Source organism: Eutrigla gurnardus (assembly GCF_963514095.1).
Source record: "Eutrigla gurnardus genome assembly, chromosome: 6".
Classification (NCBI taxonomy): Eukaryota; Metazoa; Chordata; class Actinopteri; order Perciformes; family Triglidae; genus Eutrigla; species Eutrigla gurnardus.
The window spans coordinates 19,374,137-19,386,132 of NC_139920.1; the positions used below are offsets into that span (position 1 = coordinate 19,374,137).

The 11,996-nt window shown below is 49.4% G+C and overlaps 2 protein-coding genes across 4 annotated transcripts; both read right to left on the reverse strand.

Annotated features, from left to right (window-relative positions):
* Positions 1-610: 610 nt before the first annotated feature.
* Positions 611-3,676, reverse strand: serpinc1 (serpin peptidase inhibitor, clade C (antithrombin), member 1; the record flags this gene model as incomplete). The annotated part of the gene is given in 10 exon segments (XM_084012068.1): positions 611-988; positions 1,158-1,222; positions 1,376-1,550; positions 1,635-1,853; positions 1,943-2,080; positions 2,163-2,378; positions 2,856-3,222; positions 3,568-3,583; positions 3,586-3,655; positions 3,659-3,676. Coding segments are annotated over 10 exon segments (1,461 nt in total). The 3' UTR covers positions 611-811.
* A 594-nt stretch (positions 3,677-4,270) lies between these two features.
* On the reverse strand, positions 4,271-10,984 carry stil (STIL centriolar assembly protein). 3 transcript variants are annotated; one of them, XM_084012059.1, is made up of 16 exons: positions 10,847-10,984; positions 10,431-10,529; positions 10,175-10,290; positions 9,813-10,000; positions 9,191-9,441; positions 8,617-8,700; positions 8,444-8,530; positions 8,220-8,367; positions 8,040-8,140; positions 7,848-7,956; positions 6,634-7,764; positions 6,458-6,557; positions 5,985-6,165; positions 5,739-5,904; positions 5,433-5,656; positions 4,271-5,195 (listed from the first exon to the last, which is right to left on the reverse strand). In XM_084012059.1, exons 1-16 carry the CDS (start codon positions 10,924-10,926, stop codon positions 4,655-4,657), a joined length of 3,606 nt encoding a protein of 1,201 aa, XP_083868185.1. In that variant the 5' UTR covers positions 10,927-10,984; the 3' UTR covers positions 4,271-4,654. The 3 variants fall into 3 exon arrangements, with proteins under 3 accessions (XP_083868185.1, XP_083868184.1, XP_083868183.1); XM_084012058.1 differs by lacking the exon at positions 10,847-10,984 and having other exon boundaries at positions 5,739-5,868; positions 10,431-10,729; XM_084012057.1 differs by lacking the exon at positions 10,847-10,984 and having other exon boundaries at positions 10,431-10,728.
* Positions 10,985-11,996: the final 1,012 nt, after the last annotated feature.

Here is an 11,996-nt window from a genome sequence, read left to right on the forward strand (position 1 = left end):
GTTTGAGCGCATTATCATCCCTGTTTATTGGCCTATCCAGAGAGGAGGCTTAGCACCACATGGACACCAACACGTCTCCTCCATCTGGGCTAAAATCACCACTATCACTGTTTTTGTACATGTTGAAGTCCCAGATCCACCAGGAACCCAGACCCCATCCTGTCTGGGTTAACAATGTACCTGCTCCATCAACACTCCAAATAAGGTCGTCTAGATGTTCATACAGCAGAGACCTTGTTGTTTGGATTACAGACAGTCTCTAGTTTCTCCACACAGTCTGGTCTGGTCTCTGGACTAATGTGAGCTACTATCGTAGACCTCTGGGGGACCACATTTAGGATCCAGGAGGACGCCGAGAGGATTTAGTGACAGCATCATGAGAATGTATCTCTCGAGTTAAAACAGCTACTACTTTACTCAGACTAGGACCCAACACTTGTTTTTTGTTTTTTTTGCTCTTACTTTATCGGCAATGATATGTTGTGGTTTCTTTCTTATGACAAATGTACTTATTGTAAGTCGCTTTGGACAAAAGTGTCTGATAAATGACCTAAATGTAAATGTAAAACATTTAAACAAGTCTTCGTCGTTGCGTTTGGTGTGAACAAACTTCACTCACGGGACAATTCAAACAGGATGTGTCTGTTGCGGTTGACGACCAAAGGAAGGTCCCATGGTGGTCCCTGGAGGGGGCAGGGCTGGTGGTGATGTCATGCTGGGTGTGAAGCTACTGAACATGTAAACACAAGAAGCTCAGCTGATTGGTTTCTAGAGGACTATGAGGTCACAGTGAAGCACCGCCGCTGGGCTCTCATTGGCTGCAGGGGTCGGCCACCCTGGCAGTGAACAGCAGCGCGTTGATGGTGGACTCTCTGATGAGCAGCAGGAATGGCCTGTTGACCAGGAACACCTCCCGGTTTAGGTTGATGGAGCGGCCCACTGCTACGACGGCGGTGGACGCCGCTGCCTCGCTGCCCTCCTCGTTCACCTAGAACCACAAAACACCAGGGGCACTGATCAGGGGCTCTGATCTGGGTCTCTAATAAGGGTCTCTGATGTGGGTCTCTGCTCTGGGTCTCTAATAAGGGGCTCTGATCTGGATCAGTTCCAATGTGAAACAAGTATTCAAACATGTTGCAGATGTTAAATGAACCAACCTCCAGGAACGCCTTGTGGAACGCATCAGAGATGTGGACTCCTGTTGAGTCCTGGTCCAGCAGACCTGAGACACAGAAAGAGAAAGAGAGACAGACACCCTTTATTAAGTACAACATCTCACAAGAAAGTCACTTCCTGCACTTATAAAAGAATAAATAAAAAACAAAAGAACGCCCCCTTTTCATAGATATGAACTGGTCCCTGCTGGTCCTGGTACCTGGCAGACTGGCCTTGTCGGGGCTGAACAGGTCCGTCAGACCCATCGCCTGCAGCCGCTCCTTCAGACTGAAGCTGTCCTCAATCCTGAACCGGGGTACGTGGACCGCCACCGCGGTCTCCTTCATATCTTCGAACCAGGACGTCAGTTTGTTCAGGTCCAGGTTCTGCTCTACCTACACACACACACGCACCTTAATACACACTAGAACTTATGGGATCCTGTCACGATCTCATCGGTTTGTCATCGTCATGGTTACCTGGCTGAGTGTGGTGTCTTTGCCCGGCAGGATGATCACCATGGTGATGTCGTCTCCGCGGTACGGCATCTCCAGCAGCTGCACCTGGTCGTCAGGGAAGTACCTGTACCTGAACCTGGTCTCCTGGTACATCATGTTGACGTTGCAGGTTCGAGTCCCACTGACGTGGAAGTCTGAAACGTAAACGTTGTCTTTGTCGAACTTGTTCTTCCACTGACCCTGAGAGGAGAGAGAGAGGTCAGACGTCACCAGAGAGTTACTGTGTGGAACAGGGTGTTGCAGAGGGAATGAGGAACCAGCTCAGCTACCTTGAAGTAGATGGTGTTGACAAGGACCAGGATGCTGTTGGAGTCCAGTGCCCCCGCTGGCAATGTGTCCTGGATCAGGTTCTCAGTCTTGTTGGAGATCCAGTCATTGATGACGACCCGGGCCTTCTCTGGGTTCTCCTGCAGCACAGAACCGGGGTTATGAGTTTAACTTCTTCTAGGGCGATCGTGAAGTGGACTTGTGTTGAGACCAGTATGTGACCTTGAAGTTGAGGGGCAGCAGTTTGGCCCCGTAGACCGTCTCACTGATGTTCTGGTATGTCTCATTGAAGACCAGAGACTTGTCCCCGAACAATCGGTTGGCGGAGATCAGCTCGGTGGTCTCGTCCTTCTTCCTGTACAGACGACAGTTGAGTTTGGCGAAGAAGAAGTGGACCTGGTCTGAGGTCTTCTCTTTGATGGTGTCGAACTCAAACACCTACAGACAGGAACACGGAGACTGCTTCTTACTGTCACTGCTTCTGGTCAACAGTCTGGTGGTCTCACATGAGCCCACCACACATACTATGGGAGTCCATCTGCCCCCCTTAGTCTAGTTCTTAACCGCCAGCTGAAGAAACCGACCCGAATAAACTGACAATAGTAGTTAATCAAATCATCACTCAATTTAAATCTACAACACTATAATAATAATAACAACAATGATCATAATAATAATAACAATAATAATAACAATGATAATAATACCAATGATTATGATAATAATAATAATAATAATAATAATAATAATAATAATAATGATGATGCTAACAATAATGATGATAATAAAATTATAATGATAACTGATGATAATAATAAAATTATAATGATAACTGATGATAATAATAATGATAACAATGTTAATAATAATGATAACAATGATTATAATAATGATAATAATGATGACAATAACAACCTCCATGATCTGCTGCAGCGTCTGGCTGCAGGCTCCCAGTTTGGTCATGGCGAAGGCGGTGGAGATGCTGATGGGGGACATGAAAATGTTGGACTCGGGGGTCTTGTTGAGGGCCAGTTGTTTGTACAGTGACACAGCAAAGCGGCTGTTAGCCTTAGACAACTCCCATACTCGGGGGTTGGTGGACTCGGGGACCTGCTCCGGCTCGGCTGTCGGGCCCTCGGGGGCCTCGAGGTCTGGGCTGCGGTAGATGCAGCGGGGCTCCAGGAGGAGGTCTCGGGGTTTGGCAGTACAGATGTCCGGGTGAATGGCGAGAGACACGAGTGGCAGGATCGCCAGAACCAACAGCCAATCAACAGCTCTCATTCTGCACAGAGAGCCAGTCAGAGGTGAGTTTGATTCACACCATTAAAAGAATAACAGATTCTAGCAGATTTCACTCTGATCAGCAGATGATCGTTTTCAGATCAAAAGACATTAATATGTAAATATCATGAGATCATTGATTATTGTAAACATGAGTCAGAGGACATTTTCTTACGTTTGAATGTAACGTATAACATTATTAACATTATTGACAATATTGATCACTGAGCCATGAATAGAACCGACACTGCAAACAGAATTAATCAACCAGTCAAATGACTTTCCTTTCCAAACGAACAGAAAGTGGAGAAGTTCAACATGTAGAGAATTAGCTGGTAAATCTTACCTGAGCAGGTAATAGTCGAGTGCTCAGACGGGCAGACGTTTGCAGTTTGAGCTGAACCCAGGTCAGTGTCCTGCAGAGCGCCCGAGCATCACAGTAACCTTTGAGACATTGATTGTGTGTTGTCAACAGCACACAGAGCAGCTCTGATCCCCGATCAATAACTAAGCACGAGGCTCCGTTCATCACTTCAGCCTGAACGCCAACATGATTCACCAGAATCTCAGAGGATTCTGGGAACATTCAGTACGCTGCTCACTGAGGACATTTGCAGCTTTTTAATGTTTACATAATTTCTTCTTCACGCCTGGTCGTGAGTTTTTATATTTTGGAAGTTAAAACTCAGATCTTTATTATTATTATTAAGTCTATAATGAACCTTGTAGCCATAAAATATGAAACCTTTGATCCCAGGACAGCAGAGAAACATTTATTTCGTGTTTGTTCTGTGGAACAAATGCATGCTGTTCTCCTGTCGTCCACTAGGGGCACATATGCTTTGTTCCAGGGATTCATTTTCATGAATAAGATAACCATTAATATAATTAAAGTGAGACGTAGTGGTCATGTTTTAGCTTACTGAACTTTCTGTCTTTTTTTTCAAATTTAAGTTCAACATTTGGGGACAATTCCCCCCCCCCCCCCCACGCTGTTTGATATTTACATGTAAATATGGACTCAGGTCTTTAAAGTATTGTAAATTTTATTTGTGAAATAATAAATATAAAAAAAAAAAATCTGTGCAAAATATTTCACATTAAAACAGGAAGAGATGACAGAAGAGATCAAACAAACAAACTGGAGGTGGCAGAGATGCAGTAAGACCAGGAGCCCCATACATACCAGGAGCCCCATATATACCAGGACCTGAGTCCACACCAGGCATCTCAGTCACACCAGACTCCATTTAAGAAATAACAGTTTTTAAAATCTTCCAGCAGGCCTTTGACATCGTCGGGCTGAAACAGGGTTCTGGTTTCTGGTTTGGACAGATCCTCACCGTCCCTCCAGCTCAGTACAGAAACCATGCTCCCAGTTGGACCCAATCAGACCAGAACCTTGCAGCAGACTCCAGCCTGGTGCTGCTGGGTTAGAAGAGTTTGGGCAGCTGTCTCAGGCGGCTCAGGTCCAGGATGTTCCCCACCGAGCCTTCCGTCTGAGGGCTGCTCGCCCTTAATAAAGATGGTCGCCTGCTGGAGCAGTTCTCTTTGTCCACGGCGGCGGTGGTGGCAAACAGCTGCATTTTGGGCTGCAGGTCCCGGATCAGCTGACTCTGTGGGAGGAGCTTCACATTCAGAGCTTCGGTCAGGGGCTGGCGAGCCAACGCCTCCTGCACCTCCTCCTCATCCTCGCTGTCCTCCTCCTCCTCCTCGATCAGGCCGTACCTCCTCATGTACTTCCTGGTGGCCAGAGACATGTTGCTAGGCGACAGCAGGGAGCTGTTGGAGGTGGGGCCTGGCTGGGGGGCGTGGCCACCCAGAGACAGCCTGCTGAGCTGAGAGTCACTGAGGTAGCGCAGGGCGATGGCGTTGGCCTCCAGACTCAGATCCACGCTGCCTCCCGGAAACAGAGTTGCCTCCGACACGCTCAGTCTGGACAGGACCGCCGCCGGGTTGATGCCCGCCAGGGTGCTGCCGATACACACATCACACACACGTTAACCTGAGCACCTGATGCTGCCCCGCCAGTTTAACACTAATTAGAAGATAAATCAACAGGTGATCAACAGGTATTCAGGTGACCTTGAAAACACCACACTAAAATTCAAGTGTTTTCAAGGACTTCCAGCACCCGTACCAACCCTGGATAGATGATCATGACTCTTAAAAACCGGCATCATAGAACCCTGGTCGCAACTACGCTCATACCTGCTGCTCTCTGCCGTCAGGTGGACTCTCCTGTCAGACTCGCTCAGGTCTTCGTGGTCCACGTGGACTCCGAGCTGCTGCAGCCGCCTCACGGTGGCGCTGACCACCGGGTCTCCTCCCCCGCTCCACTTCCTCCTGGACGCCTCAGACAGGCTCCTCCTCCTGGAGTCCTCGTCCACTTCCTGTCTACAATCCGAGTCCTGGAGACGGCTGGTCAGCTGACTCTGCGGACACACGGAGAATCTGATGAGGACTTTTGATTTTTAAACATGAATTGATGGTTGCCAGACTGAAGGTTGTTGTTACCTTCAGGTTGTGATAGAAGCTCTGCTGCTCAGCGTCTGCAGGTCTCAACATGCTGACGCTTTCCCCCAGAACCAAACTCTGCAGATCCCCAACGCTCTCCCCCAGAACCGGACTCCGCAAAACCCCAACGCTCTCCCCCAGAACTGGACTCTGCAGACCCCCAACGCTGCACACAAACAAGTCATCACAAGTCTGCCTCCAGGTCTGTAAGAGGTGCTGCCAGCTGTCTGTCTCCATCAGTCTCACCTGTGACGACCAGCAACCTGACCTGTGATGTCACTGTCCTCGGCCCCGCCCACAGCCCCGATGAGGGACAGGTCCGCGTGTGAGGGGGATTTGGAGGAGTAGGGGGGGCTGGGTGGAAGATCTTGCACCTCCTGATGGGGGACGTGGGACTGGACAGGGTCCCCCCAGAACAGACTGGCTCCTGAAGACCAGAGAGGGAGATGATGATGCCGACTGTTCACGCCACCAGGAGTGTCATGTGACTTCCTCCCATCGCCATGCGACTTCATCGCTCAAGTTTAATTATTACATGTGAATATGCTTATTTCCTGTTTCCTCATTCATGTTTCCGGTGCAAATTTGCATCTTTGAATTTACTTTATATGTAATCGGCCCGCACAAACATTTCACTTTACATTACACCTGTGTACATGGTGGGACCCGCCCACCCGTCCGCCCACCACCCATCTGTCCCATTGGACTCGGGGACTCACCTGTCCCCACAGCAATGCTGGCGGTGCTCCTGGGTGGCTGAATGTCAGCCTGCCGACTAGATGACTGAAGGTTCCCCTGAGCCTTCAGCAACATCTGGACCTGAAGACAGACCGCCCATCTTCAACTCAACATCGTAACCACAACAACCTGATGAGTGGGTGCAGACTGTTCTTACCTGAGCCTGCAGGAGGCGGAGCTGGCGGTCCTGGTGGAGGAGGAGCTGGTAGGCATCAGATGGCAGGACTCCTCCCACCTGATCACAGCACTGAGTCTCACAGGGGGGATGAGAGAAACCAGGAGGAGACACGGGGTCTGCTGCTGGACGGGAGGGGGGAGGAGCGGGGGAGTCAACACACCACGGGGCGGGAGGAAGAGGCGGAGCAGAGAGATGAGCAGAGGGAGAAGAAGAGGAGGTGTGGGGTGGAGATGGAGTGTGGTGATGGGAAGACAGAGGAACAGAAGTAGACTGACAGTTGTGAGGAGGAGGAATGTGGTGATGGGGGTGAGGAGCTGGAGGAGAAGAGGAGATGTGGGGTGAGTAGTTCAGGAAGGGAGATGGAGCACGGTGATGGGAGGAGAGAGGAGTACTGCGAACAGAGGAAGGAGGGACAAAAGGAGTGGTCGGATGGTTGCTAGGAGGAGGAGGGTGTTGGTGGGAGGGTGGAGGAGCAGGATGGAGGCTGGAGGAAGGAGGAGGAGTGTGGTGGTGGGAGGGTGGAGGAGCATGATGGAGACTGGAGGTGGAAGGAGGAGGAGTGTGGTGGTGGGAGGGTGGAGGACCAGGATGGAGACTGGAGGAGGAAGGAGGAGTGTGGTGGTGGGAGGGTGGAGGACCAGGATGGAGACTGGAGGAGGAAGGAGGAGTGTGGTGGTGGTGGGAGGGTGGAGGACCAGGATGGAGACTGGAGGAGGAAGGAGGAGTGTGGTGGTGGGAGGGTGGAGGACCAGGATGGAGACTGGAGGAGGAAGGAGGAGTTTGGTGGTGGGAGGGTGTAGGAGCAGGATAGTGATGATGATGTGAGAAGGCAGCAGGGAGAAGTCCTGGGGAGGAGTAGATGGAGGTGCAGTCGTAGGAGGAGCAGCTGCAGGAGGGAGGCTGTAGGGTGGAGATGGGGGTGCTGTGGAGGTGAGGAGGAGCAGCAGGTCCAGGAGCTGAGGAGGAGGGTCTGGCTAGAGGAACAGACTTCCTGTCAGCAGCAGCAGGTCTGTGGGCGGGGCCAGGATCCTGCCAGCCATTGTGATTGGAGGAGAAGCTGCTGTCAATCAGCAGCGAGAGTTCTGGGACAGACGGCTGAACTCTGCGAGCCTGAAACACAAACACACCTGCAGGTGAACACAGGTGAGCACGGGCAGCTCGTTAGCGTCGTTAGCCTCATTAGCAGGTCGGACCTGCTGAGCGGGGGGGTGGGGGCTCGGGGATGGCCGTGGAGACAGGTCCTCATCCTCGACTCCCGAATCCTGATCGCTGACAGACAGACCAGCAGCTGGGGGGACGGTCCTGAGGAAAAAGGGGACCGGGTTAATTAATTATTCAGGTTAATTAATATTCATGATCAGGTGGAGTTGTACAGTTTCTGGTACCTGTTGAAGGAGGCCTGAGCCTCCCTGAAGACCTCTGCCGGTCTGCCCTCTTCTGAACCCAGCTCACACTGCAGAGTCCGACCCTCCACCAAAACCACCTGCTGAAGGTCCAGATCAGTCCTCATCAGTCCATGTTCATCAACTACCATCGCTTCAGTCTCTGTGGGGTATCAAGTTTACCTGGAACAGTGTGACACACTGGGAGGCGGTCCACAGCTGGTAGTCCAGCTGTGCTCCTGGTCCCGGTCCTCGACACTGGAAGAACTGAGGAGCTCTATGGGTGGAGCTGAACAGGACCAGGAGAAAATGCTGGCTCTCTGACAGAACTCTGAAACACAAGAGGATCCCTCAGTGTGTCCACATCCACAGACCTCTTCTGGACTGAATCAGACCAGTAGACTCACCTATCCTGGATGGTCGAGCTGTAGAGGAACCGTAGACACCAGGCCCATACCTGAGGACTGGACACGTGTGTGACGCCACTCAGCCAGCTGCCACATGACAGGAAGTACAGTTAGGGTTAGACCTCCTCCCTACGTGGACTTGGTTCGTGATGGATCAAGAATGAAACACTCACAGTCCGACCAGCGGCAGCTTGGAGGCTTTAGGATCAGACTCCAGGAGCAGGAGCAGCTTCCTGGTCTGGTCCATGGTCAGAAACCTGCAGACAAACAGTAGTGAAACGTGAGTCCAGCAGAGACCGAGACCAATGACCCGTCCTCACCCTAACAGGTGGGGGGGGGGTCTGTTTATCAGACTCCGCCTACTCCTGTTCTGGTCCAATAATGGACAATCAATAGAAACACACTCATAAAATTAATAAATAATCAAAGTAAATATAATTGACAGGAGGAAAAACATAGAATAATGAAAATATAATAACAATCATAGAAATAAGAGAAAACAGCAAAACAGATTATCATGACGAAACATGGTGGTGATCACAATAACAACGGTAATAATAATGGTAATAATAAATGTAATAATAACTGTAATAATAACCGTAATAATAACCGTAATAATAACAGTAGTAATAAGTATAGTAATAACAGTAATAATAACTCTAAAAATAACAGTAACAATAACGATAGTAATAGTAATAATAATAACAGTAATAATAAGAGTGATAACAGTAATGGCGTCCTCCTCACCCTCGCTGGTGGTTGGCAGCATGCACCGGTGATGGCCGGGTGATGCTGGTCAGACTCCTCAGCAGAGCGCTGGGGATGATGGGAACGCATCGGACCGACTCCACGTCCACACTGACGGACGGACACACGGACCACCAGCTGAGGACGAATGCCGAGGAATCCAGCTGCTGGGAGACAAGGACCTGACCTCTGACCTTCATCAGCTGAGACAGATCCAGAGTCTGTCTGCTGCTCACGTACTGCTGCAACGCCTGAGACAGACAGAGAGAGACAACAGATAGACAGACAGAGGGGCAGACAGATAATAGAGAGAGAGAGAGACAAAGAGACAGGGACACTGATGTGATACCCTCACTTAAACACTGCTTTACTAACTTCATAACACAAAATGTAACAAATACATCAATATAAATTTACTGAATTGTTATCTATTATTAATAATAATTAATTTATCAGTTAATTCATAAATATCATTAATTAATCACACAGCAGCAACTTAGGGAAGTGTGAGTTTATATTTATTCTTAGAGTTAAACGTCATCAGGCTGTTTTGGAAGAGTTGAGAAAATCAGCTGTTGGTGACAGAACTGAGACGTTGTCATGACAACAGAAAAGGATGCACCTTGAAGCAGTGATGTAGCTCCGCCTCTGATTGCACGACGCCACCAGACCTGGTCTCGGTCTGTGTGGAGAACCAACAGGGAACCAGGACGTCTCCAGGCAGCAGAGCAGAGGGAACCCGGTCTGAGGCTCCGGCCAGGTCCCGACCCGGATCGAACCGGTCCAGAGTCAACGTGATCCCCTCCTCATCTGGACCAGGCACAGGACAAGGGAGTCAATAAGACCGCCACAATCCTACTGGTTGAACTGGACTAAATCAGAGGCCAGGATGAGAACTGAGATGGTGGCATCGATAAGAGGAAGTGACGCCTGAGGTGTGAAACCGGTTCTTGGTTTCATGACTAGATGCAGGTCAGATCTTACCTGCATCGACACACACCGACCCCAGGAAGAAACACAGGAGGCGGGGCTTGTTGCTGTGACGGGCGTGGCGTTGAGCCAGACGAAGAGCTTTCTCCAACAGCACCAGCCGAGGCTTCCTACACACATGCACACGATTAATGACTATCAGCAGCTCGAAGCAGCTTATAAAAATAAATACTATCATTTGAAACACGAGTTGTGTTTATTTGTGTTAGCATGTGGTGGTGTGATAGCGTGTGCTTGTGTGTTCGTGTACCTGTGAGCACAGAGCTGAAGGCGGAGCTCCTCTCCAGCTGGACTGCCGTCCCACAGAGCTGATCGGGATTTGGGGAAACTCAGCGGAGACATGGATGTTCTGAAGAAGGAGAGTGTTAAAGGAGGATTAAATCCCCGTCTCTGGACCAAGCGCTCTGTCATACTCAAACACATGTTGCACTGTGATGTACGATGGTGACCACCATTAGGGTTAACGTGTGTTAACGTCATCAGGGTTAACTTGTGTTAACATAATCAGGGTTATGGTGTGTTTACGTCAGGGAAAACGTCGTCAGGGTGAACGTGTTTTAACGTCAGGGTTAACGTTAGTTAGTGAGTGAGTAAGGTGTGTTTACGTCAGGGTTAACGTTAGTAACGTGTTTACGTCAGGGTTAACGCGCGTTAACGTCAGCTCACCTTCCTCTCACGTTCTCTGGAGTAAAAACCACGTCCAATACTCCGGACGGCAGAGCTTGGAGGTTCACCGGGCAGCTCATCCCTGCTAAGGCCGAGAGCGTGGAACTATTTACGGCCACTAAACGCCGGAAACACCGCGGTGAGTTTAGCTAACAGCAGCTAGCCACGTTAACTTCTTGCTCGCACCGCATCGACTCCCTCCGGTAGCTTCGTAAGTTTCACATCCGGGACGAAGCTCGAGACGCTCGGATGACGGGACGTTAATAAAGTCACGAACTCTGAGTTTACTCTGGTTAATCTCGATCTACGCGTGTGAATATTACCACAACCAGTCTGCAGAGAACCGCCAGCTGGACGGCGTTTAATTATGGCGCTGTTTATGGACTCACTGGCGGGGCAACTCAACCAGCCAATAGGAAACTGACGGAACGTCTTCTTCTTCTTCTAGTCCCGCTTGTGTCGTCAGCGGTAGATTCAATGAACCGAAGCTCGACACCGCCCCCCACGAGTCAGAACAGCAACTACAACAATAATAATTATAATACCGGTAATAATAAAATAAATAATGACAATAATAATAAAAGAAATAACGATAATAGTAATACAATAAATAATAATAACGATGATGATGGTGATGATGATGATGATGATAATTTTAAAGAAATTAAGACAGTTTTATATATTTTCAGCTCTTGGTCTTCTCTGCTGCTTTCTTGCACCACCTCCAATTATGTATCCATCCATCCATCCATTGTCTACTGCTTATCCTGTATTCAGGGTCACGGGTGGGCTGGAGCCGATCCCAGCTCCAATTATGTATCTTTAAAATAAATTAAACCGTGTTGAGAAGACTGTCATTGTTTGCTAACTGGGCCGTAGATACAAGTTTTTTCCCCCCCTGGGTTTGCCTTTGAGGGAGAAAAGACTCAATGTCTTCAGGTCTGCTAGACTTGTGTGTGCTAGCAGGCGGATGTGTTTGGATAAAGAGGCTTCAGGATCGACAGCATCCAGATTAGTTCCTTATCAATGTCCCTGATCAGTAACAGACGTAAACAGGAAGGAAGAACTAAACCAGCAGCCACAGATCTATGAAACCTATGAAAGTGTAAGTCACAAGGTGGCAGTGTTTGTGTGTGTGTTGAATAATTGA

What these genes read in the sequence shown, in the direction of transcription:
- stil (XM_084012057.1), bottom strand. Translation starts at nt 10,660, where the DNA reads ATGACGTTAACACACGTTAACCCTAATGGTGGTCACCATCGTACATCA. An exon ending in AGCTACATCACTGCTTCAAG is followed by an intron (nt 9,442 to 9,812) that starts GTGCATCCTTTT and finishes TGTCTGTCTCAG; the next exon opens with GCGTTGCAGCAGTACGTGAG. An exon ending in GCTTCTATCACAACCTGAAG is followed by an intron (nt 5,657 to 5,738) that starts GTAACAACAACC and finishes GTGTGTCCGCAG; the next exon opens with AGTCAGCTGACCAGCCGTCT.